General features: G+C 49.0%; 3 protein-coding genes across 3 annotated transcripts in view; all 3 read left to right on the top strand.

Moving 5' to 3' along the window:
- The window catches only part of LOC125428544 (zinc finger protein 709-like), a 79,923-nt gene extending 78,965 nt beyond the window's left edge, over positions 1-958 (top strand). The window contains exon 9 of the mRNA XM_048488833.1: positions 48-958. Coding sequence (XP_048344790.1) covers positions 48-634 — 587 coding nt within the window. The 3' untranslated portion in view covers positions 635-958. The remainder of the gene's footprint in view (positions 1-47) is intronic.
- LOC125428554 (zinc finger protein 420-like) overlaps positions 1-25,696 on the top strand; it is a 577,239-nt gene that overhangs the window by 372,505 nt on the left and 179,038 nt on the right. The window lies entirely within an intron of this gene.
- The window catches only part of LOC125428839 (zinc finger and SCAN domain-containing protein 32-like), a 665,212-nt gene that overhangs the window by 517,507 nt on the left and 122,009 nt on the right, over positions 1-25,696 (top strand). The window lies entirely within an intron of this gene.

The following is a 25,696-nucleotide window of genomic DNA, read 5'->3' as shown; positions in this document are numbered from 1 at the left end:
AAGGCATCAAAGCACCCACACAGGGGAGAAACCTTTTGAATGCTCAGAATGTAAAAAGAGATTCAGTTCCAGTGGCCAGCTTCAAAGCCATCACAGAACCCACACAGGGGAGAAACCTTTTGAATGCTCAGAATGTGGAAAGAAATTCATTCACAATCACAATCTTCAAAGCCATCAAAGAACCCACACAGGGGAGAAACCTTTTGAATGTTCTGAGTGCGGAAAGAGGTTTAGTTGCAGTGGCCCCCTTCAGAGGCATCAGAGAACCCACACAGGGGAGAAACCTTTTGAATGCCCAGAATGTGGAAAGAGATTCAGTCGCAGTGGCCACCTTCAAAGCCATCAAAGAACCCACACAGGAGAGAAACCTTTTGAATGCTCAGAGTGTGGAAAAAGATTCCGTCACAGTAGCAGTCTTCAAAGCCATCAAAGAACCCACACAGGAGAGAAAGCTTTTGAATGCTCAGAATGTGGAAAGAGATTCAGTTGGAGTGGCCAGCTTCAAAACCATCAAAGAACCCACACAGGGGAGAAACCTTTTGAATGCCCAGAATGTGGAAAGAGATTCAGTCGCAGTGGCCACCTTCAAAGCCATCAAAGAACCCACACAGGAGAGAAACCTTTTGAATGCTGAGTGTGGAAAGAGATTCAGTAACAGTAACAGTCTTCAAATGCATCAAAGAACCCACACAGGGGAGAAGCCTTTTGAATTCACATAGTGTGGGAAAAGATTCATTCAGATTTCTCATCTTCAAATGCATCAAAGAATCCACATAGCGTAGGAATTATTTGAATCCCCAGAGCATGGAAAGTCATTCAGTCACTGTAGCCATCTTGAAATGCGTCTGAGAAACCATAGGGTAAACCTTTTAAATGTTCAGACTGTAGAAAGAGATCCAGTCTCAATTGTGCTGTTCAACAGAATCAAAGAACTCAATAAAGGGGAGACCTTTTAAATGCTTCAAGTGTGGGCTGGGGGTAGTAGTAGCAGGAGCTTACCAGACATCACACACAAAAACGTGGCAAGTTCCCTACCCCCTAACATTCTTAGCCCTGACAAATGGTAGTGGGAGATTGGCTTTAAGGGTGGTTGCCTAATGCCTAGTGACCACAGGCTGTGTAATGCTGTATCAATGGAATTAAGGAAGAAGTTGGGCCTTCTCCCTCTCCCCTCCAATACTATGACGATTGTCAGTGGGGGAAGATAATAATTTGAGTTTCTTACCCCTTCCCCTGTGGCTGTGACAGTTGCCAGTGGGGGAAGCGTACTTTAGAAGTCTCGAGGCATGATGGCTGGCTGAGCAGTGCTTCATGAATAGCGTGAGGGGAGAGGTGGCTTGTGAGACTTAACAGTTTTTGAGAGTAAAATATGTGCTTGCAAATAGGTTGTATACCTTTTATTTACCATGGTCTTGGATGATAACAATAGGATATGAAAAATCTTGCATTTTTGTAATGTGACTTCCTTTTGGATTTGGGATACTTGTTTTTATATTTCTTTTAATAAGTCTTAACAAAAAATAAATAAAACCATCAATATTTTAACAAAAAAGTGCTATGTAAAGAAGTCCAAGATGAATGGGGATTAAAACACCAGCAGTTATTCATTGTATTACTTCATAGCAACTGAACCGCAAATGCCTACAGCTGCACTAATTAAATACAGAACGCTGACTGTCAATTACAGCTCAGCTACGGCAGCTGCTTTGGGTCAATACACTTCAACCCTTCCTCTTAACTTCTGTAATAGTCTGGTGGGACTCTCTTCCACTGAGACTGTCGCAACTCCTGCTCAGTTTTCTGATCCTGTATTAATTCCTGACCCTGCACCCATATTGGGCTTTGTGATGCTTCTGAGTCGCATTCTGCATTGGTACCACCCACCCTTCCTCTAGCACAGCGGTTCTCAACCTGTGGGTCGCGACTCCTTTGGGTGTCGAACGACCCTATCACAGGGGTCACCAGATCCTGTGGTACATTTCAAACACAGAGAAGCAAAACGAATTAGTGAGGTGTCGAGAGCTAAGCGACAGCCTCCGCGTCTGTAGCATAAAGGGACGCCACGGGACGTACCTGAATTATTCCCGTCCCCTGTATGATCGCAGTGAGCGGCGGTTTATTTATTGCAATTTCTTTCTGTTGGTTTTTAACATTATGGCTGTATACTTTGAAACAGCAATGTTGGAAAAAGGCATTATTCAAGTGCTGAGAAAAATATCTGCAGTAGTTTGCAGAGTAGAGTCTTTTGCAGTATTCAAGGTACGTTGAAAGAGCTAAATGTGCGACCATTCTTGAAGGAAAAGGGGTGGGGGCGGCAGGCTGGAGCGGGGGAGGAGAGTGCAGGAGCGCCCCACGCGCGTCTTTGAAGCAGCCGCCGTTGTCTGAAGATGCAAAACACGAACTGCAATGGGCGCTTCACCCAGCCGTGGAACCGGACTGGGGATGGTGAGTGTAGAAGAAGATGGCAAGATGGTGCCCGCAGCGGATGCTCAGCAGCAGAGCTCCGCCACATTAGGTTTTTTAAATTACATTCTCCTGGATTTTTAGCCTGAACAGAGACTATTTATCCACTTTGCGTTCATTGTTTTTATCTGAGAGGCCGGGTTATTGAAGTTAGAGAAGTGCAGCGAACGAATTTGACGAACTGAGTTAAAGAATGGTTCTGCTTACTCCCATCTCTCGCCTCCTTTGTTTCTCCCGTCCCCGCTTTCATCCATGTTTCTACGGGGGGCCCTGCTTTCTTCATCACGCCTGCCCCGCTGGGACAAGGGACGGAGTGGTCTGGTGGCTATACGGCAGGGAGTCGGTGGCAGAGACTCCCCTCCATTCACAAACTTGGAGTCCGCCAGATAAGGAGCCCCGTTCTCGAGGACGGCTTGCAGCTGGGGAGAGCCGGGTGTGGTGGCCGCGTTTGCGTTTGCGGGCGGAGCAGCCGGAGCAACCGGCAGATAAGGAGCCAGATAAGGAGCCCCGTTGCAAAGGACAGCTTGTAGCCGGGGAGAGTCGGGGGCGGCGGCCGCGGTTGTGCCTGCGGGCAGAGCAGCCGGAGCCGGAGCAACCGGCACGAACGAAGCAATTTGGTGGTGGCGATATCGAGGGGCAGTGGCAAAGTTCCCGCTGTGCCTTAGTTTGGACTCCGCTGCCCAAAGGGCACCGCGCCCAAAGAGAGCTGGGTGTGGGGGTCGTGTTGGGCCCCGCCGTCAGAACTTCCGTGGTTGCTGAATTGGTAGGCATCTTTGGTGCCGTGAAGGCCACGCCTATGATTTGGCCCTCCACGGCGCAAATACAATCACAGCGGGTGTGGGAAGCAGAATTGGAGCCTGATTACATAGAACTATGTGAGGAGTGGTGGCTGGCTACGGGACAAACAATACAGCCCGAAGCAAATCGATCTGCCGCGTTCAATAGGATGGTGGCTGTATTCGACCGTGACAGGCTGGCTGTGAGAGGGCCATACAGGTCGCGGTTTGAGGAACGTATTGGAATCAACACGCAGGAGGCTTGCTTGGGTGGTGTGGGCCCCACGCTCGCCACCTGTGGACTGTTCCTATTAGTATGTCCCGTGAAGAACACAGCAAAGAGTGATCTCCACAGGGAGCTGGTGGCAGTGCCTCCCTCTGCTGTTAGCTGGTGCCCTCCTCAGTTTCTATCACTTCAGCCTCCATTACTTCTTTTGGTACTGTTTAGATGCTCAGCTTTTGGCACCTTCCATTTTTAACCATTAGCTGCTATAGATTAGAGCTAGGGGGGTTATTATAATATGTTAGTCTGGTCTGGTCAGTATTGTTTCTTTTAATCTTTGATTAGTTCTGCACTAGATTAGATTAGATACAGCTGGATTAGTCCAGTCTGCCTATTGTTGTTAGTATTTTTAGTGGAGTTAGTGGCTAGCCTGGGCCCACGTGTTGTGGAGTCCTGAGCGATTTGGTAGCGGGGAGATAGAGGGATGGGGGCACCATCCATGGGGCCAGGGATTCCAGTGTTAATGGGATGGGGTAATTATGACGGTAGGCAGCGGCCTTATGATAGAAGACGGACGAGATACGGTTATGCTCGTTCGCCTTCTGACCTCCGTCCTATCCCGAGGAATGAGAGTGGTCGGGTTCAGAGAAAATACCCTGCTTCGTCCCTGGTGCTGTTTAATGCCAGGTCCATCAATAATAAGACCGCAGTTCTCCGTGATTATCTTGGAGACCAACAGATGGACCTGGCCTGCATCACCGAAACCTGGGTGCGTGATGGTGAGACGGTCGCCTTGGGCGAGGTCGCGCCACCAGGTTTCGTGTGTCTCCATCGGGCTCGAACTCAGGGCCAGGGGGGCGGCGTAGCAATGTTCATCCGTGACTCTATCCCCTTCAGGGCTGTCCCTGTCCCGGAGATCACTGGCATGGAGTGTGTCGGCCTAGAGTGGTTGGCCTTGGAGAGGTTGGCCGTCCTTTTGGTGTACCGGTTGCCTAGCGCACCTGGGGACGGCCTGCCACGGTTGCTGGAGGTGGTGGCTGACTGGGCGTTGCGGTTCCCTCGACTTATTGTCTTGGGTGACTTCAACGTCCACTTCGATACCGCCTCCTGTGCAGCGGTCGTGGACCTAGTGTCATCCATGGCGACGCTAGGCCTCTCCTTAGTAAATTCTGGTCCCACTCATGAGGCCAGTCACACGCTGGATTTGGTCTTCGGACTGGGAATTGACCTGGTCGTATCCTCTATTGATAGAGTGCCATGGTCCAACCATTTTGCCCTGAAGGTCCGGGTGGACCTGCCGCGCCAACCCTGTCTAGGTGATGGGCTGATTTATGCCCGCCCGCGGAGACTTATGGATCCAATTGGTTTCCTGAATGCTCTGTGGGATCCTGAACCTGCCGGCACACTCGATGAGCAGGTGGAGGATTGGAATTCCCGGCTCTCCGATGCCATCGAAGCTGTTGCCCCCCAGCGTCCTCTGCGCCCCCGTTCTCGGCGGGCTCCGTGGTACACTGTGGAGCTCCACAATATGAAACGGGGCCTCAGACGTCTGGAGCGTGGAGAAAATCTCGTGACGAAGTGGCGCGAGCATCTTATAGGACATTTATGAAAGCCTATGAGATGGCGACGAAGGAGGCGAAGAGGGCTTTCTTCTCCTCCTCTCTCGCATCTGCTAGCTCTCGCCCGGCACAATTGTTCCGTGTGATTCGGTCCTTGACCTCCTTGTTGGAGGGTTCTGCAAATTCCCAATTGACTATTAGCTGTGAGGCATTTATGAGCTTTTTTGCGGATAAAATCGCATCACTCCGCCAGGACCTTCCCCACTCTTTGTCTACAATTAGTGAACTTCAGGCCAATTAGTGAACTGGAGGCTGTCTTCAGGCCCATGTTTTGCCCAGTTTTCCCTGCTCTCCGAAGCCGCTGTTGACAGGGCCTTGGCTGTTGTTAGACCTACTACCTGTCCTCTGGATCCGTGCCCCTCCTGGCTTGTTAAGTTTTGCCGGGAGGAGCTACGACCCCACCTGTTGAAGATCATCAATGGCTCCCTTGAGCAAGGAGTCTTTCCGGGTGGGTTGAAGGAGGCAGTGGTCCGCCCACTCTTGAAAAGACCATCGTTAGATCCTGGGGATCTGGCCAATTACCGCCCCATCTCGAATCTTTCGTTTCTGGGGAAGGTAATTGAGAGAGTGGTGTTGGAGCAGCTTCAGGGTTTCCTGGATGACGCATCGGCGTTCGATCCCTTCTAGTTCGGCTTCAGTGCTGGGCATGGGACGGAGACCGTTCTCATCGCCGTCACAGATACGCTCCGTATGCAGCTTGACCGAGGCGGATCGGCGCTGTTGGTACTGTTAGATCTGACCGCAGCGTTTGATATGGTCGACCACGATCTTTTGACCCACCGCCTGGCTGCTTCCGGGGTACGGGGCACTGTCCTTCAATGGATTGCCTCGTTCCTCCAGGATCGGAGTCAGCAAGTGTGGTGTGGGGACCAAGCCTCCCGGTGGTGCCCACTTCATTGTGGGGTGCCTCAGGGGGTGCTACTGTCCCCGCTGTTATTTAATATCTATATGCGACCCCTTGCTCAGCTGGTACGGAGCTTTGGGCCGATCTGTCATCAGTACGCTGATGATACTCAGCTCATTCTGTTGATGGAGGGGGGAGCGGTCATCGCCCCTGCAGCTCTCCAGCACGGTTTGGAGGCGGTTGCTAGTTGGTTGCAACAGAGCAGGTTAAAACTTAATCCATCGAAGACGGAGATCCTCTGGCTTGGTTGTGGGGGGGAGGGTGGGAATTTCCAGCCGCCGGTGTGGGAGGGGGTCTCATTGGCGCCGACCCCCTCGGTCCGCAGCCTGGGGGTCCACCTGGATTTGTCTCTTTCAATGGAGACCCAGGTGACCCATATAACCCGGGTTGCGTTTTTCCATCTTCGACAGGCCCGGCGGCTGGTTGCCTTCCTCTCCCACGCAGACCTGGCCACGGTGATCCATGCAACGGTCACCTCCAGGCTGGACTATTGTAACTCGCTCTACGCGGGCCTACCCTTGCGGTTGATCCGGAGGCTACAACTGGTCCAAAATGCGGCAGCCCGGCTGCTCACGTGGGGGCACCTTCCATGACCATATTCAACCAATACTGCGTCGTCTGCACTGGCTCCCGGTTGAATTCCGGATCATCTTCAAGGTATGGGTACTTACCTTTAAGGCCTTATGCGGCCTGGGACCCTCATACCTACGGGACCACATTACCCCATATGTCCCTTCTAGGCCTCTGCGTTCAGCGGAGGCCAATTTGCTGGTAGTCCCTGGCCCCTCAATGATGTGGCTGGCCTCCTCGCGGGCCAGGACTTTTACAGCCCTGGCCCCTGCCTTGTGGAACACTCTTCCTCCAGCTGTCCGGGCCCTGTGGGATCTTGGTGAGTTCCGCAGGGCCTGCAAGACGGAGTTGTTCCGCCGGGCTTTTGGAGTGTCCAGCCGCTGATATGAGTGCCCCTGCCTCCTCCTACATTTCGGGCCCATTACCATCTATGGGCCCATTCTTTTTCTCCCCTCTGGGAGAGTCTAATAGGAATTGTTGTGAGCATTGTCGCTTATTAATTGCTGCATTTTAACTTAAATTATTTACAGTCCATTATGTAATTGTCATTTTATGATGTTCACTGCCCAGAGCCTTTCGGGGGTTGGGCGGTCTATAAGACTGATAAATAAATGAAGAAGAAGAGTTTGGATTTAAATCCCCCTTTCTCTCCTGCAGGAGACTCAAAGGGGCTTACAATCTCCTTGACCTTCCCCCCTCACAACAAACACCCTGTGAGGTAGGTGGGGCTGAGAGAGCTCCGAGAAGCTGTGACTAGCCCAAGGTCACCCAGCTGGCATGTGTGGGAGTGTACAGGCTAATCTGAATTCCCCAGATAAGCCTCCACAGCTCAGGTGGCAGAGCTGGGAATCAAACCTGGTTCCTCCATATTAGATACACGAGCTCTTAACCTCCTACGCCACTGCTGCTCCTAAGCGTGGAGATGGGAGAGAGACCTCGTGGTGCAAGGGCCAAAAGAGAAGAGCGCCTGGTGGTGGCAAAGCGGAGGGCACTGATGCTGCTCTGTCTGTGCAGAAGAAGCGGGTGAACACCAGAGCCTGAGCGAGCGTCCTCCAGATCCGCCTCTTCCCTCGTTTTACGCAATGGATGGGATCACATCTAGCCCATTTCTTTGAAGCAACTTTGAGTGGATTCCGCACAGCATCTTTATAAGGAGTTGCTGTCGTCATAAAGATGCCGTGTGGAATCCATGCTCTTGATGTGTTTAGGAGCCTTCTGCTCCCCCACCCCACCTTCTTCTCTGATACCGGAAAGTCTTGTAAAAACTTTCCAAGATTTTCTAAGACGAATGCTAGCCAGACGCTGGCATTTCTAAGCCACCCCCAAAGTCTTCTGTTTGCTCAGTAAGGAGGAGACAGGGTTGTGGGGTCTCTGAACAAAGTTTCCAGTCTGCAATCTTTTCCATACAGGGATGCTTTCCTGTGGCACCTGGTTGCTCCTGTAGGTGCCAATGCACCAAAGTGATAAGGGGGGGGGGGTGTTCCTGGGTTTCCCTGCTCTTGCAGCAGGCTGCCTGCTATCATTTGGATATTTTTATACCATGTTGGTATGTTGATATATAATCAGTTGATACATCAAATTTCTTCAAACTGATAGCAACTTGCAAAGGGATCTTTTCAGACTTCTCATTTTCCTAGCAGCACCCAGAGATCTCTGAAACGCTGATATTGGATGTCAGGAACCTTCGAACAAAATGCCCTGAAACATTGAGTGGCTGATGTAAGGAGGAATGAGGGAAAATTGCCTACACTTCACTCTTCCATCAAGGGGACCTCTTTACACTAACAAAAACTTGGCTTGTCAAAGAGCAAAGTTACATGATCTTTACTGATACTACTTCTTCACTCCAGATAATATTTCTTCACTCACATCATGGCATTTTATCCATGAAGGTTTTGTGACTACAGCTCCAGCTGTTCTCAGGTCTCTAGAAGTTGTGGAAAGTAAAGTCAAGAAAGATCAGTGAGCCCTGTTGATCTTGTGGTTCAGTCTGATTTACTGATTTCAGTGGTCTGGAACATGCCTAAATGAATTGGGTTGGTCTGTGATAGGCCTTCTGTCTACATTTGAGTGATTCGGTACTTCCATAAATTTCATTTATTTGTAATTAGAAATAAATATTTCACAATATATAATTACATACTGTTTTTGTGATTAATCACTATGCTTTAATTATTTTATTTATTTATTTAAATTTATATACCACCCTCCCCCAAGGGCCTCAGGGCGGCGCACATCAATAAATACATTAAAACAATAACAACTACCCGAGTCATTAAAACATTCCACCTGCGCAGAAAATTAAAACATATCTCCTTGATGTTTTCTGCATCACAATTTTCTACAATTTTTTCCAGAGCTCCGCAGTGGCAGACCGCTCCGGGCGCCATCTTTGCTGCTCTTATACCTTATGTTCAATTTGTAACAATGAAAATACATCCTGCATATCAGATATTTACATTACGATTCATAACAGTAGCAAAATTACAGTGATGAAGTAGCAACGAAAATAATTTTATGGTTGGGGGTCACCACAACATGAGGAACTGTATTAAAGGGTCGCGGCATTAGGAAGGTTGAGGACCACTGCTCTAGCACTTGGGGACCCTGGTTTCCGTCTTGCCTTACAACTTGGGCCTCGACCCTTTTCTGCTCACTTCCCTGGTCTACTGCTATTATTTGTCCGGACACCCTTTTCCTCACGTGGTCTGCATGTCTGCTGATCACTCACCCATCTTCCATTTCCACCCGATATGACAGTGGACCTGTAGGCTGCCTCACTGCTGCCGGAACCCAACAAGGACCCGCTCCATAGTTTCCAGCATACACAGTATCATCTTTTTCAAATGTTTGGGGTACTTTCACACACTTCATCCTCCAGTTGCTCATCCAGTAAATCAGGATGCATTTGATCTAACAAAGTACTAAGCCTACAGTTCATTAGCAGTTCCACAGGACTTCTCCCTGTGCTGTACAAAGTGTTACGTGCTGGGTCAGCAAAAAGTTTGCCAACCAGTGATGCCAATCCCCCTCCGCTATCCACTTCAAAGCATCCATAGTGGTCTGCATCATCCTCTCTGCCTACCCATTTGTAGCTGGGTGGAAAGGGGTCGAAGTAACCTGGCCAATAAGGCCATTTGCCACTCTAAACTGCTCAGACACAATGTCCCATTGCCTGATACCACTGTGTCAGGGAGGCCATGTGTTGCAAACGGCTTGCGCAGTGCCTTGATCACTGTACGAGATGTCATTGACATTACTGGCACTACCTCTAACCATTTAGAATATGAGTCCATTACGATAAGGAAACTGTCACTGAAAGGGGCCCACAAAATCAATGTGTAACCGTGACCATGGGTTTTTTTTTGTTGATTCCCACAGATGAATGGGGCCCTGTGGTGATGCATGTGCATTATCTGGCAATTATTCACGCAAATCCTCCAACTGATGGCTCAGCGCTGCTCCCACACCGTAAGAGGCGGCATCCCCAAGTGAAAATTAGTGACTCCCTTTCATCAAAATGAACCAACACGCTTCCTGATGACAACAATTTTTTACATTTTGAAAAGGCTTCCTCCTACTGACTTGTCCACTGCCACAATGTTTGCTTGTCTAACAAGCGATGCAGCGGCTCTGCTACAGTGGCCTTATGTTCCAAGAATGAATGATAGAAATTCAGCAGTCCCCAAAATGCCTGCAATTCCTGTCTTGACTGTGGCACTGGGGCATCCTGGATCGCCCTTAATTTCGCTGATGTTGGGTGAATCCCCTCTGCGTCTATCATGTGCCCCAAAAACTCTATCTGTGACACTCCAAACAGACACTTTTCCCTCTTAACATGCAATCCCACATCTGAGAAACACTGCAGTATTCTTCGTACCCATGCCATCAGTTCCTCCTCAGTGTACTCATGACCAAGATATCATCAAAATATGGTATGACTCCTGGCAGATTTCTTAATGTTTCCTCCCTCAAGCTCTGGAATATACTGGGGGCTACACTCACCCCACTGTTACCTAGCTTAACAGGGGTTGAACTTATTCTCCACCAACTCTGTTAAAGGGTAAACAGAGTAAGAACTTAATTTTAAGTAAGGATAGGGAAATAACTCAGCTTGGCAGTGCGAGGGGTAGGCTAGGTGGGGATCTTTGTAACAACTATACCAGGAACAGCTTTTGAGACTTGTCCACAGAGAATACCAGAGACCAGATTATAGTTTTAAATATATAAATTTTAGTTACAAGCAATCATACAGTGAGACATTAAGGCACACACACACAGTTCCTAAGTATATAAATAGGGAGGAAAGATAGGTTTTGGATGATAGAGGAGGATGGGGGAGCGAGGGACTATACGTTACCTAAAGTCAGCTGAAGGAGTTCCAGTAGAAGGCAAGAATTCCTATGCCAGCATAGAAATCCAGGCAAAGGACAATATCGTGTCTCACAAGACCAAGGGAGGTACAGGCCAGTAATGAGCAATGAGCTTAAGGTGAGCAGGATTTTTATAGGGTAGATTGCTAGTTTGGCGGGAAAAGAGACCCTTTGCATTAAGTTTTGTTTCTTGCATCTATGCTGGGTTGCAGGGCTGAGCTAATCAAACAGCTCATCTATTGTTCTAAGTACCTGGATAATGGAGCCAATTGTTCACCTTGATTACATTACGAAGCACTGAAAGGCTTCCGACAAAATAGCTCTTTGGAGCTTCTGCTCAAGTTATTCAAATTTGGCTGAGGCTTTAGATTTAGGAAATAATTGATTGGTTTAGGGAGATTGTCTCAATAGGTAGAGGAAATGCAGAGAAGCAACCATTTGTTGCAGAACCATTTTCTAGTGAAATGCCATCAGATACCAAGGAGGTTTTCAGTGTCTATTGTGTTAAAGCAGTTCAGCAGGGTGTGGTAATCAAGAGATGTCCATAGATAATGAGGCTTTCAAGTTCTATTGACTGGAGTAACTCATTCACTGATTTGATTTTGCAAAACAAACCTTTTGCCTGTGGCCTGCTTCTAAGTGGACACACTGCTACACACACTCAAAAATATGAAAGTTGGCTTCTGCCAATACAGTTTAACAGGAAAATATTCTGAAATAATATAGTGGGGTATCAAGGGGAATGATAACACCACATTGCAAGCGCTTTACCTTAAATGCCCCCCTAGGCGTCACTGTTGCCTGGGCTTCTGCAGGGGCATCGTCCTCTCCCAGCTGCTGGTATCCCTGTGCTAAACCCAATTTTGCAAAAACCTTCCGTCCTGCCAACATTGCCAGCAAATGACACACCAGTGGCACTGGATAGGAGTGCTTCTGCAGCGCCTTATTAATTGTACACTTGTAATCGGCGCCAATACGCACTTCCCCACTGGCTTTTAGGGGGGTCACAATAGGGGTCTCCCATTTTGCATACATAACTGGCTCCAATATTCCTTGTTCTAATAATCAATCTAATTCAGCATCAATCTTAGGTCGCAAGGCAAATGGGACGCGCCGTGATTTCAAGCGTACTGGGGGTACTGAAAGGTCAAGATGTAATGATACTGGTGGAGCCTTACACTGCCCCAATTCCTCAGCGAACACATTTTTAAACTCTTCAAATAGCGAGTCCCGTGTTACTTTACTCACCCCATGTATTCCTGTGATCACAACTCCCAACCTCCCAAACCAGTCCAGCCCCAGCAAACTAGTACGCCTCCCTTCAACTACCAGCCATTGTAACCGTCCTTCAAACATATGATATTTCACCCTGACATTGCACATGCCCACCACTGGCACTCTGTTTCCTTGATAGTTACTGGTACATCACAAGATCTAATATTCAAATCTTCCTGAGGGCAGAATGTTTTATATGTGTCCTATGAAACAATGGAAAACGCTGAACCAGAATCCACTTCCATCACGCAAGGGACATCTGTATCCTCACGATCACTGTCAGCTTTCTCTGGATCACTGGTTGCAACATGGTTGATCACATCTGCTGAGTGGTCACAGGATTTCTGTCCCCTTTGACTGGTCAGGGCACCCTTGCACTGTTCTGGTAGGGGCTCGCTGGCTTGGCCTCAGTAACTCGACATTGGTGCAGCGGGTGTAGCCCGATAAGGCCTTTCCAAAACTTGATTCGTTATGGGGTAACCACAAGGGACATGTACAGAAGGTGTAGCCAGGTGGCTTGGAGAATGACTCGTGGCCCTTCTCCCTGCTCCTTGATTTCTCTTCACTCATCACATTCTTTCAATATGCCCCCAACGTTTGCAGGAAAAACACTGTGCCTCTTTAAATTTACAGGCCTGTCTCTCACGTGGCCCACCACAACTCTCACATTTTACTGCTGCTGACACTCCTCTCTGTTTTGGCTCTCCCATAGTTCTCATTGTGCCATGCTGCAGTCTCTGGACTTCTATGTTGCCTGGGTATACACTTCCACTGCCAGCTGTTTGCACTCTCTGTGGGCTCCTGGCTTGTCTCACCACCTGAGTGGAGGCTGCGGCAATCTCAGAAGGCAAGGCCTCCTCATAAGCCTTCTTGCAAACAGCAGCTTTTGCAACGGTGCATCCCTCAGACCACAAACCAAACGGTCTCCTAACATTTCTTCTAAATCACCAAAATTCCAATTTGGGGCAGTACCCCTGAGGTCTTGTACATAACTCCCCAATACTCTAGGTGTCCTGCAAGAGCCTTGTGTGATAATGTCCTCATTTTGCACTGAGAGGGCTGCGTCAAGGGTTACCAGCTCTAGGTTGGGAAATTTCTAGAGATTAGGCGTGGAGCCAGCGGAGGAAGAGGAGAAATTGGGGAGGAAACGTGGCTCAGCAGAGTGTACATCGGCAGGTTTTCCAGGCTCCCACCTGGAGGGTGGAAACCCAGCTACCACCTGGGTGGAATCTTGGGTCACCAGGCTGTGTTCCCTGAGCAAAACTATAGGATGTTGGAGACCACAAAAACTCTGGGTTGTGCAGATGGGAGGGGGCGGGGGCCATCCATAAAAGCAGTTTGGGAAAGTACATTGTAGCATCTTAGCTGTGAAATGAGTGTTCAGACGGGGGCGGAGTGGATGTCTCATGGACTTGACTCTGAAGTGTCATGGTGAGGATGCTGGTATTTCTCTGTACAGCCTCTTTTGGTGTTGAGAAAGCAGGCAGCTGATGCAAAAAGCCCCCCGCCCCCAGCTTCTTGTTTTTTTTAATAATAATATTTATTAAATTTTCCATAGTATACACAAACATTAAAAAAACATTTTTGTTTAAAATATACAGTTGAGAAGATTTCTTAATACATTCCCCTACATGGGAGTTGTCTTCATATACAAACTTTACATACATCCTTCAAACTTAAACTTCATCCAATCGTTCTTTTCATATCTCTAAATACAAATCAAATGACCATGTACTAGCCTGTCTTTTTATAGTAAATTAACTCATATAATAAATTAACTCGTATCATTGTTTATACACCTTTTACAGAGCAGGAAATATAAAAGAAGAATAAATTTACAGGAATGCAGCAGAAACATTCTTACTCAACTCTTTTAATTTACTTGGAAGGTTGTCCCGAAGAATTCCTTCAGTGATGTCCAATCATTTTGACTGTCCTTGTGTTGCAGATTCCCAGTCATGATATCTAAGTCCATATAAATCCATAATTTTGTATACCAGTCCGGAAGAGAAGGTAAGTTCGGTGTTTTCCAATACTTAGCTAGTTCAATGCGGGCTGATGAAGCTATGTATGTTAATAGTTTTGAATGACAAAAAAGTTTTTTTTCATTATATAGCCCCAACAGATAGATTTCTGGTGTCATTACAAATTTCAATTTCAATATTTGCTTCTTGTTTGTGAAACCCCCACAATCACTCAACAGTCGGCCCATGCATTGCGTCAGAAGGAACTAAAGGTGTGAAGTGAAAAAACACACTGGAGAACAGCTGGAGTTTAAGACTAATGTCGCAGCTGACTAATGGTGACCCCGCAGGTTTTCAAGGCGAGAGACGGACAGAGGTTGCTTCATTGCTTGCCTCTGCAGAGCCCTTCTGAACTTCCTTGGTGGATTCTCATCCAAGTACAAAACAGGATTGACCCAGCTTAGCTTCCAAAAGCGGATGATGTTGAACTAGCCCAGGCCATGCAGAAGAAGACTTCTGCCTTCGTCATGTAGCTATCAGTAAAAAGGAGAGCCTCGCCCAAAGAGATCACATTGTGACAATTGTCCTCACTGACATCCTTATGAAGCCATCTTTGGTCCAGATCCAGCAGTCCCCACTCCTCCTCAGGTAAATAAACAGACAACTCATCCAAGGTCACCAGACCCTGAATGGAGAAACAAACAAATACTTCTCTTGCCTTATAGTAATATAGCAACACTTTCCTTTCTGTGTGTGTAACCCCTATGATCAGAATGGGTTGACCCAGAAAGGGGTGGAGACTCTAAGCAGCAGAAGGCTGCAAAAATCTGGTGAAGTTGGAGGAAGCAAGGTTACCAGGCTGGGACCTTGATTTAATCCATTATAAGCTCTTAACACCTTGTTTAAGGTAATTGCAAAGTTGTTGGGAACTAGTGGGAAGGGAGTTGGTTATTTTTGCTATAATTGTAAATGTTAGAATTTATTGTTTCAGGGCTTGCTATGTATGTAATTGATGGGAGTTCGTTTGGGGACCTTCATCATCTTGGATCCCATTCACCAAGCCTCTGAAGTCTTCATAAGCCAACCACCAGCAGGAAGAATTGGACTTTGCATTTATCAGTAGTTTGTCAAGATAAGGACTTGAAATGCAACCTAGAAGGACTGTAAATTGTTAATGTTAAATGTAAATGTTAAAAGTTTTATTTGTTAAGTAAACCATTTTGTTTTAAAATTTAGTTCTTTGCAACTCCTTCCAAGTTCTGCCCCACAGAACCCACAGTTAGAGGTTACATGTGCAGTTCAGAAGGACTATAATTAGATGTTTGCTTTCAGGATTCAAACCTTCATCAGACATTTTCATTTTCTATCCAGTGAGAAGCACAGGTAGCAGCTAAGGGAAAGCGATAGAGGGAGATTCTCCCTGGCCTAGAGAGGGTGCGGAGGAACACCCAAGGGTGTGATTGGAAATAAAAAATTAGTTTTAGGTTCAATCTGCTAATTTCGTGGCTGTTCCAGGCCCTTGCAGCCTGCTTAAGTCCACATAGTCCTTTTTTCAGTTGACACGCAAGGCGTGCCTGCCTCTTGTTAACGAAACCTGGTGGATGCTCCATTTATAATTTTTCTGTAATCTCTCCATGAAGAAATGCGGTTTTGACACCAAGATGTGTGACCTGCATTTTCTTAGATGATGCATCACTTAAGAGCACCCCAACTTATAACTGCGTAAAGAACATTATTTTCAGTTACTACACATCTGCCTTTCTCATAGTGTAATGCAAAACCTTTTCAATCTACGGCTGGCACGCTCTAGTCATTATTTTTTTGTAATTTTCTCACACAAAATGATAAACCAACAAAGATACCAAAAAAAAAGGCAACACAACCTAATGCACAGCAAACAGTGATTTCCAGCTATCTCCTGCCCCCTTTCTTCCCCCAACTCAAACTATACGCATATTTTCCAGGGGGAAAGGAGTGGAATAGGCGGGCCAGTGGTCCTGCTTTGGCAGATGGCTTCCCTCCAGGGCTGCCCATGCTGTGTAGGGATGAGCCGCTGACCCAGCAGAACCGTAGGCAGAGTGCTTGGCATGCCGGCCCAACTACGGCCTTCTGGTCGCACCCGCTCCCCCATCCCCCACCCCCGGTGAGTCACAGGTCATGAACTACCTGGCTCACAACCACCAGGTGTCCCAGACAAAGGGACAATGGAGCTCTTGCCCCCAGGTGTGGATTAGACCCAGACGCAGACGCTTCCTCCTGCACGTAGCAGCCCGATGAGATCATGCATCACATGATGATCTCCTGGTCTCCCGCTCTCCCACCGATCCACCCCTTTACACGCCCCCAGAAAAACCCTAATAAAAGGTGCCAGGAACTAGCACGCGGTAGAGTAGCCAGATCCACGGATCCCGCGCTCCCGCAGCTGGCTCTCTCCACCAGATGATATCTCCGCGTCTCGTCTCGTTCTTACGGCGACCCTGTGGGCACGACTACAATGCTGTATGCCCGGAAACGTGTCTAAAATCCTAGAGCTGCTACCAGAGAGGGGATGGCGAGGTCATTTATTTCTCCCTTGCAGCAGCAGCAGCTCCTTTCCAGGGGGATCCCGGGGTTTGTTGTGGGGGATGGGAGGCTGGGATATCTGGGGGGGGAAGGGAAGGGAGGTCAGAGGTGGGCCCTGCTCCAGGAGAGCAGTCCCACTGCAAAGCCTTGGGGGGGGGGTCTGCCAGCTGCTACTCTTCTTCCTTCCCCCTGTCTGCATGGGGCTGGGGGGGGATGCGACCCAGCCCCCTCCCTTCATTACAGAGGCCTTGCGAGTGACCAACATTTGCAGGGTGGGTTTGTGGGAGACTCTGGGGGTTTGTTCCTTGAGAAAAGGCAGGAACCACTCCCACCCCAACTCCCCAGAGCGGGTGGCGGGTTCGAGAGCGGCCATCTGCCTGGGTGGGGGGCAAAGGAGGAGGCGCCTTCAGAGGGGCCCGATGACGAGTCTTCGTTTTGGAGGGCAAAGCCCCAAGCAAAGAGCAGAGAAACTCCTAGGGGGGCAAAGGGGGGCCTCTGGAGGAGGGAAGAGGTTCCTCCGGGACCCAAAACCTGTCCTCCCTCCACGGGAGACATGAGCACTTCAGTCTTTATTGCCATCCCGGAATAGAAAAACCAGTTTACGTCGTTGGTGGTGGGGGTGGGGCAAAAATATGGCCCCAGGATAGTTCAAGGGAGGGAGTCCACAGTCCAAGAGAAGGGTCGTGGGGGGGGGGCGCCATTTCCTGCTCCCCCCTTCCAGAAAGAAGGTCTGAGTTTTCAGGGCTGAAAGGGGCTAGAGGGGGGTGGAGAAACTCAGGGCCGAGGGGCGCTGGGCAGGACCCAAAGCATGCAAAAGGGAAGGGGGGGGGAGCAGTGAATTCCTGTTACCGCGCTGCCTGGTAACTTTTATTAGCTCCAGAACACCCAGCTCTCGGCAGCGCAGGGGAACACAAACGGGACCCGACACAGCGAGTATAATGAATAAAGAAGGTTTTATTGAGATGCTGACCTAAGTGTCAGCAACTCCGCTCCACGGCAACTGCAACTGCCTAGCAGCCTTAAAACGTCTTAAGTATACTTTCTCCCTTCGGGAGTCCGGGAGAATACAAGACAGCCCACCACCATTCATTAACAGAATACAAAGTAACCAATCATGCATTTGCAATACACGGGAACCAATCAGAGTTCGATGGGCATCTCCTTCTTGGATCTCGTGTAGTAGGGCGAGGCGATGACGTGTGCACTGGCGAGAAGAACACAAAGGGTCCCTTGGGTGTTCGGGGTCGGGAAACGAATCTTGATGACGATGGCCCCCTTATCTGCCTGCTGCCGAGATTAGGCAGGGCGAGGCACTTCTCCCGGGATCCCCTTTTGTTCGCGTCCATCAAGGACCTTTACAAGTGAAAGGGACAGGCTCAGGTGTGTTACCCACTGCCAGGGGTAACTAGAAAGTGATTTCAGAGTGATTTCAGTTTTGTCAACAATGAGCGATAGTGATTTCAGAGTGATTTCAGCTTTGGCGGCATTGAGCAGATGCAGAGGCAGGCTGCCTTCAGAGCAGAGGTTTTTATTGTGATTTCAAGCTCTTTCAAGTACAGAACGAAACACAGCCCTTTTTATACAGTTTTTCATCCAATCAGCGGAGGAAGGGGGCAGTCCCCTGCCACATAATTCAGACAATCTAAAACAAAGAGGAGGAAGACAGTCTTTTGTTTTTGCTGATGGGATTAAGTCCCAGAAGAAAAGGCTGCCAATGAATCTTGAGATCCTAGAAGTGAAAATTCAAATAGTCCAATGGGAAGTAGGGTGATGTCCTCCAAACGGCCAAGGCACTCCTTGTAAGTCCAAAAGGGTATTTTGTTGAGGTTGACAAACTTATCAGATTGTAGGAAGGAGTTGTCCTTACGTTGCATTTTCTGATCTACTTCCTTGTTACCTAGCTAAAATAAAACTACTAAAATCCTAAGAGGCTTCTTCTATTAATACAATAAAGTAAGAAGAATATTTCTAATCCATTTCTCTTCTTGTCTATCACTAAAAGTAACTCTATAGAATCCCTTAACCTTATAACAAAGAACCTCCAATACAGTACAAGCCCATATAAACATATAAGCAAGAGTATCCTAAATTAACAGTAACAAAACCTTAAATCAACTGGAGAACTTATCTAAAGTATAATCCTAAACATTTGGCAAATAATAAATCCAACACTGAGGGGCAGTGAACAAAGGGACAAAGGCAAGAAGGAAACCATGTGAAATATCAGCACATTTGTATATACATGTTCTTTCCAGGACTTTTGGAGGCTTTTGGACAACACTGGTCTCTTTGCTCTGATCCTTAGCCAGTGTAGTTCGGTGGCAGGCTCAGGAAAATATTTTTCCTATTTTCCTGGTGGTAACAGGTGGAGCCGGGATGGATTCCTGCCTTGAGCCAAGGAGGTTCCATGCGGATGCAAATACAAAGGGTACAGAAGATAACTATAAATCCTATTTTCTATCTAATACAGTTGACTCCTACCTATCTAGTACAGAAATAAAACATTGGTCAACCTTTATTCAGAACAAAATCCAGAAGTGGAATGAATTCACTTCTGGCTCCGCTATCAAATCCCCACTCCCCTCCCTGTGCCAGAAAGAGCTGCTTGGTGCAAAACGAAGAAGTCCCCGAAGAAAGAAGAGCCGGGGAATGAAAGCCTGCAAGAAACATGAACAGGAAATGGACCTTTCAGCCGCCTTAGACTGGGGCTGATGGGTGACAGCTGAAGAGGGGCAGGAGATTTGGGGAGGTAGCCCCCACTCCGTCTCCCCTGTCCGGTTCTTGGCAGCCTGACCCCAGTAGATCTTTCTTTCCTTCAGCATCAGGATCCCAAACAAGCAGCCAGGCCTAAGTAGCTGTTTGGGACCCTGGTGAGTGAAGGCCCCCTGCAGCCCCCCTGGTCTGCCTGCCCGCCTGTAGAAATCCTATTCCTCTGCTGCGTCCCTAATCTCCTGGGCGTGTGCCTAGCGGGGTTCTTCAGGCTCCGTCAGCTGACAAGACAGAGTTGTGGGATCTCTTCAGGCTCAGCGGTGCCGGGTGCTGGATGCTGGATGCAAAGAAAGCGTGAAGGGCCCTGTGTGTGGCACCTGAGGAGACATCAGTCTCTGACCAGATTCACACATAAAGAGACTGTGGATTGGGGCTTTTTCCTTGCAGCGCTAGCTTTCCATGTGTGGGGATTTCTCTATGAATTGTAGAAACATTTGGAGTTAGCAAGTTCAAGTTTGGCATCTCCCACCAGTCCCCTAGAGCCAGGAAATCCATCTTTAGCTTCTGATTTGTGACTGGACAGGATACATAATTTGAGAGGATCCATTATGTGGAACTCTGGTTTTTGCAATGTAGTGATGCCACAAAGCAGTTAAGGCCTGATTTTTGCAGTTCAGTTCTGTGATTATAGACATGACCTGTGGTTTGATAGTGAATTTAGGGTGATCTAATGCTAAAAGGTCTGGGACCTTCTTACCTAAGAGACCGTCTGGCCCCATATGTCCCACGTCGGTCTCTGCGTTGACTGAGAGAGCCAATCCTGCTGCCGTGATCCCACGCCCATCTATGATGCGGCTGGCCTCCACTAGGGCCAGGGCATTTACGGCCCTGGCCCCTGCCTGGTGGTATGCTCTCCCTCCAACTGTCCGGGCCCTGCGGGACCTCAACGAATTCCGCAGGGCCTGTAAGACCGAGTTATTCCGCCGGGCCTTTGGAGAGTCCAGCCGCTGATAGGGTGCCTGGAAACAGCTAAAACCCGCTGTTCCCTTTTGTAGGAGTTTTAATAGCTGGATGCCATCTTTATTTTAACTGATATAGAAATTGAATGCTGCTTTTAAACTGTTTTAATGTTTAACATATTTATTGTCCTATTACTGTTGTGAACCGCCCTGAGCCCTCCCGGGGGAGGGCGGTATAAAAGTAGAATAATTAATAAATGAATGAATGAATGAATGAATGAATGAATGAATGAATGAATGAATGAATGAATAAATAAATAAATAAATAAATAAGAATCCATGCAGATCTGTGCTTTGGAATTAGCTTTTTTGCACCATAGCAGCACAATGATACGCCGGATGCCTGAATTTTGTGGCGCTGCCAATAGACTAAGACATGATTTACAATATGAAAGTGATTTTCTTTTGCTTCAGTGTAAAAATCATTGGATTTAATGAGTGTCCAAAATTTGAATATTGTCCTGTCTGTTTTGGTATCTAGCTTCAAGTGAAGTCCAGCATTCTTTTTGTAGCCTGGTGTACTGGCGAAGAGTTGTGGACTCTAATCTGAAGAAGTGGGGTTGATTCCCCACCCCTGCACCTGACTCCTGTTGGGTTACCTTAGGCTAGTCACAGCTCTCTCAGCCTCAGTTGCCAGGTGCCCTGGAGCCCTCCCCCTCCCCTCCCCCTCCCCTCCCTGCTGCGGGCTCCTTCCTGCTTCTCTGAAGCGCACATTTTGGGAGATCAGAGATGGATCCTTCAATACAAAGAGGGCTTTTGCAAGGGACAGGAGAAGCAGGCAACTTCTTGGCTCCACCCAACCTCCCCTGCTCAGCTTCTGCCCTCCCCAATGGGGGCTCCTAAAGCTTTATTGCAGGAGAGGGAGAGAGACTGTGTGTGTGTATCTCTGGGGGAGGGCGTAGGCAGGGGGAGGATAGCATCTCTGTGCCTTTAAGGCTGCGGATGGGCAGAGCTGAGAGGACCGGGAGAAGCAGAGAGAGACCCAGCAGAGTTCAGCAGACCAACTCCTCTGCATGCCCATGGAGGAGGGATGCCAGCAGCAGAAACGCACCCTCTCGCCCCCCCAGTTCACTTTGACTAATTCTTTTCCTCCCCAAAGCAAACAATGCAGATCCTTTTTTTGCAGACAGGGAGGGGGGGGGGCCGCGACGCTTCTTTCTGGTTCCTCCCCCGGGCTGAGGTCACCGAGTCCAAAATCCTAGAGAGGCTGCGAGGGAGGAGGGGGGGTGGGGAGGCCGCTTTCTTCTTGCTTGGAGCAGCTGTCCTTCCCGAGTGAGTCAAGGGGGATCCTTGGGGTGGGTGGAAGGGGGGGGGATCAGAGGGGCGCCCCGATCTAAGACAGGCGACTCACTGCCAAGCCCGGGGGGGGGGGCGACTGCTCCAACTGGGGCTCCTCTTCACCCCCTCCTCCCTGCACCTGACTGGGGGGGGGATGAGATCCAGCCCCCTCCCACCATTGCAAAGGTCTTGTGAGGGGTCGACATTTCAGGGAGGGTGGGAGACTCTGGAGAAGTCCGGGGGGGGGGGCGCTTGTGAGACCAGAAAAGGCAGGAAGCAGAAGGGGGCTGGAGGAGGGGGGAGGGGAGTTTTGGGTGGAAGACCCCCCCCCCTCCACCCGGCTCCTTCTCTCCAAAGTGAGGGGCTGGTTTGAGAGCGTCCATCTGTCGCTCCTGATCTTTGGCTGTGGACACGAAACGTGATTTGATGGCACATCTGGGGGGATCCAACCCCCCCCCCAAAGTTGGGAGGATCCCTGGTTGTGCACCTTAGTGGTGCCGCAAAGCAGTGAATGCCTGACTTTTGCAGTGCAGTTTGTGGTTGTACACATGACCTGTCGTTTGATCATGAATTTAAAGTAACCACATATCAGAATCATAAGGATCGATCAGGATGTATGCGTTGGGATGATGTCTTTGCCCCATGAAGCAATAGATGCCCGATTTTTGGGGTACTGCCCATACACTGCCACGTGATTTACAATATGACAGTGGTTTTCTTTTCTTTTGATGTAAAATCACTTGATTTGAAGGGGATGTGAGATCCAAAATTTGTGCTGCCCTCTTTGGAACGCAGCGTCAAGTGTAGTCTGGCATTTTTGTGGCGCTGTGTGCTAATGAGCCCTTCGGGGATGGGGCGGTATAAAAATCCAATAAAATAAATAAATAAATAAATAATGAAGAGTGCTGGACTCTGATCTGGAGAACCAGGTTTGAGTCTCCACTCCTGCAAATGAAACCTGCTCTCTCTCTCTGAATTTTTTCAGCCCCACCAATCTCACAAGGTGCTCATAGTGAGGGGGGGGGGGGAAGGGAAGGCAGTTGTGAGCCACTTTGAGACTCCTTATAGAAGAGAAAGGGGACGTCTACCTCCTCTTATCACCATCATCATCATCAGCTTTTTGGTCCAGTTCCCCTCATCAGGGCATCCAGAACAGGTGTGGGTTGAGGGTGGGGGCTTTCCAGGTATGCAGATGATTTTGGGAACTGGCAGGAAAGGGTCTCTTCCCCCACCACCCCAAACCACCCCACCAGTGGGGCCTGAACATGCTTCTTGCCCTCTGGGAGCCACGGAAAACAGAAATCAGTTGAACATTATTGGAGAGAGAGAGAGAGAGAAGAGACAAAGGGGGAGGGAGCTTGAAGACAGTGGGCACCCCCTGACCCTAATCCCCCCCCAATCCAGGGTGTTATGAACTTTCCAGGGCTCTGGAAACCTGAGAGTTGCAGAGGGAGACATGGTGAGACACAACTCTTCATCCTCCCCGCACCCACAAAAGACTTCTAGAGTCATCAGAGAACAGCTTGTAGAATATTTAAAGGGGCAGAGACAGTTAATTTTCCCAAAGGGCCAAACAGGCATATCTTTAAAAGCTTGATATGTAATATAACAACATGTTATTGCAATCCACAAGAGGCTTTGTTGTTCTCATCTTCCATGTATCTCAATTCTATTTTGTTTTTCTTGCCTCAGGTTGTTCTCTGTTCCCCCCCCCCCCCCCCCCATCACTCACAGGGAGAAGCTCCCCTTCACAGTCAAGCGTGTAAAGCCATCTTTTCACAGCTAAAGGCAACCAAGGAGATGGAAGCGAAGGACCCAGAAGGACCAGGGCCTGGCAAGAGAGCAAGGAAAGGTCCCCATCGCATCCAAGCTGCGACTGGTGTTGCATTCTGGGAGAGAGCTGCGCCAGAGATCTGGGATCAGGAGCCTCTGAACTCAGAAACGCTTTGCGGAAGCTTCCGGCAGTTCCGCTACCTTGAAGCCAGTGGGCCCCGAAAGGTTTGCAGCCAGTTCTATGGACTGTGCAGTCACTGGTTGAAGCCAGAGAGGCACTCCAAGAAGCAGATCCTGGACTTGGTGGTCCTGGAGCAGTTCCTGACCATCCTGCCCCACGAAATGCAGCGCTGGGTCAGAGGATGTGGGCCGGAGACCAGTTCCGAGGCGGTGGCCCTGGCCGAAGGTTTCCTCCTGAGTCAGGAAGAGGAGAAGAGGCAGGCAGAACAGGTGAGGGCTTCTCTTTCAATGCAGGCAATCATGTCTGACGTTCTCCTCAGCTTCCTGGTGCGAAATTTGGCCAAGTGTTGTTCATCCAAATGGAAGATTTAAGAGGCTGCTTTAGAAGCCACTTCTTTTAGGGAACTTCCTGTTCCCTCCAGGTAATTTTCCAGTGTTGAAAGGAAACCCTGTCAGGTGTGCTGATAGAAGGGTGCAGAGTCTGGCAGGATCCATTCCTTGGTGTCTTCCATTCCATCTCTTATCTATATCTCTTGCTGCTGCTGTTTCAGATGCGGGATCCACCTGTGAAGTTGAAAGCTGAGTTTTCTGAGATGGGAGGAGCTCTGTTGGAGGAGAGGGAGGAGCCTCAGACCCAGCAGCGTGTCCCAGACGCCCGGTCACGTGGTCAGTACGGGCTCCTTGTGCTTGGGTCAAATGGGGGACCCAGAGAATTTGATGGGTAGAGTTCGGGTCAAGAAAAAATCGATATGCTTCTTCACACAGCTTGCTGAGTTCAGTCTTCTATCCTGATAGCAAAGTGGGCCAACACTGAATGCTTCAATCCGGTTACTGGAGCTTGGAATTGGCTAGACACATCTTTCCACAAATGTGAAAAGGACCCCAAGTGTGCAGAAATATCTGTAACGGATAAGAAATAGGGGATTATTTTGGTCTATGAGGGAGGACCATTTGGGTCCAGGCCAAGCTAGGATTAGGACCTTCCTGGAGGTTTTGTGGTTGAGGCTGAGGAGAGCTGGATTTGGGGAGGGGGGAGGCCTCATTTGATAACAATGCCATAGAGTCCGTCCCCCCACCCCAAAGCAGCCATTTTCTTCACGGGGACAGATCCTTGTCATCTGGAGTTTCGTTGTAATTCTGGGGATCTGCAATTCCCACATGGAGGCTCACTCAAGTGGGCCCGGCTGCTTCCTGCTGTTCCGCGTCAGCCAGGGAGACGGAGCAGTTGGAGGCTTGGGGGGGGGGGGGTCTGGGAGACCCAGCCTCCAATCTCCATCTCCGTTCAGATGATCGCTGGGTGATTGTGGACCATTCATACACTTTCAGCCTCACCCACCTCACTGAGTTTATTGCTCAGGTGAAAAGGAGGAGAGGAGAATCCTGCCAGGTGCTTTGGTGTGCACTGTGGAGGGTAAAATGAAGTAAATATTTAATGGCTGTAGCAGAAGTGGCAGACAGCTTTTAAGGTGGTGAATGGCTGAGGATGAGAGAACGAAGCTCGGAGAGGGAAGACGATGTGGAGATTGCCCTGGGGAAGGAAAAAGGAAACAGGGTGGGAAGGGGGGTACACGGGAAAGGGAGGTGCCACCCCACAAGTCCCTCAGGGTTCCCGACCCTGCAAGTGGGCCTGCTGAGTGGCCATACAGCTCTGCCTCAGTTTTCCTGAAAAGACTTGGCTGGGGGCAGGGGTGGCAGGAAAGTTTAATATCGTGGAGCAGAAAGTGTTGCATGCTCCAGGTTGGCGGAGCCTGTGAAGCGTAGGGTTTGAGGAAGGGAGGGGACTCCTCATAGGCTCCGCCCTCAGAAGCAGCCATTTTCTCCAGGGGAATTAGTTGCCAACCTGTAAGTGGGGGTTGAAGATCACCCAGAACTGCAGCTGCTCTGCAGATGACACAGATAATTTGCTCAGGAAATGTGGACTCTGGCATTGTATCCACTTGCTTTGCTTCCCTCCTTAAACCTCGCCCCACGAAGGCTCTGCCCCCAAAATCTTCAAGGATTTCCCAGC

Source organism: Sphaerodactylus townsendi, linkage group LG03 (genome assembly GCF_021028975.2).
Source record: "Sphaerodactylus townsendi isolate TG3544 linkage group LG03, MPM_Stown_v2.3, whole genome shotgun sequence".
Lineage (NCBI taxonomy): Eukaryota > Metazoa > Chordata > Lepidosauria > Squamata > Sphaerodactylidae > Sphaerodactylus > Sphaerodactylus townsendi.
The sequence above is the reverse complement of the archived record's forward strand: the minus strand, read 5'-3'. Positions and strand labels throughout refer to the sequence as shown.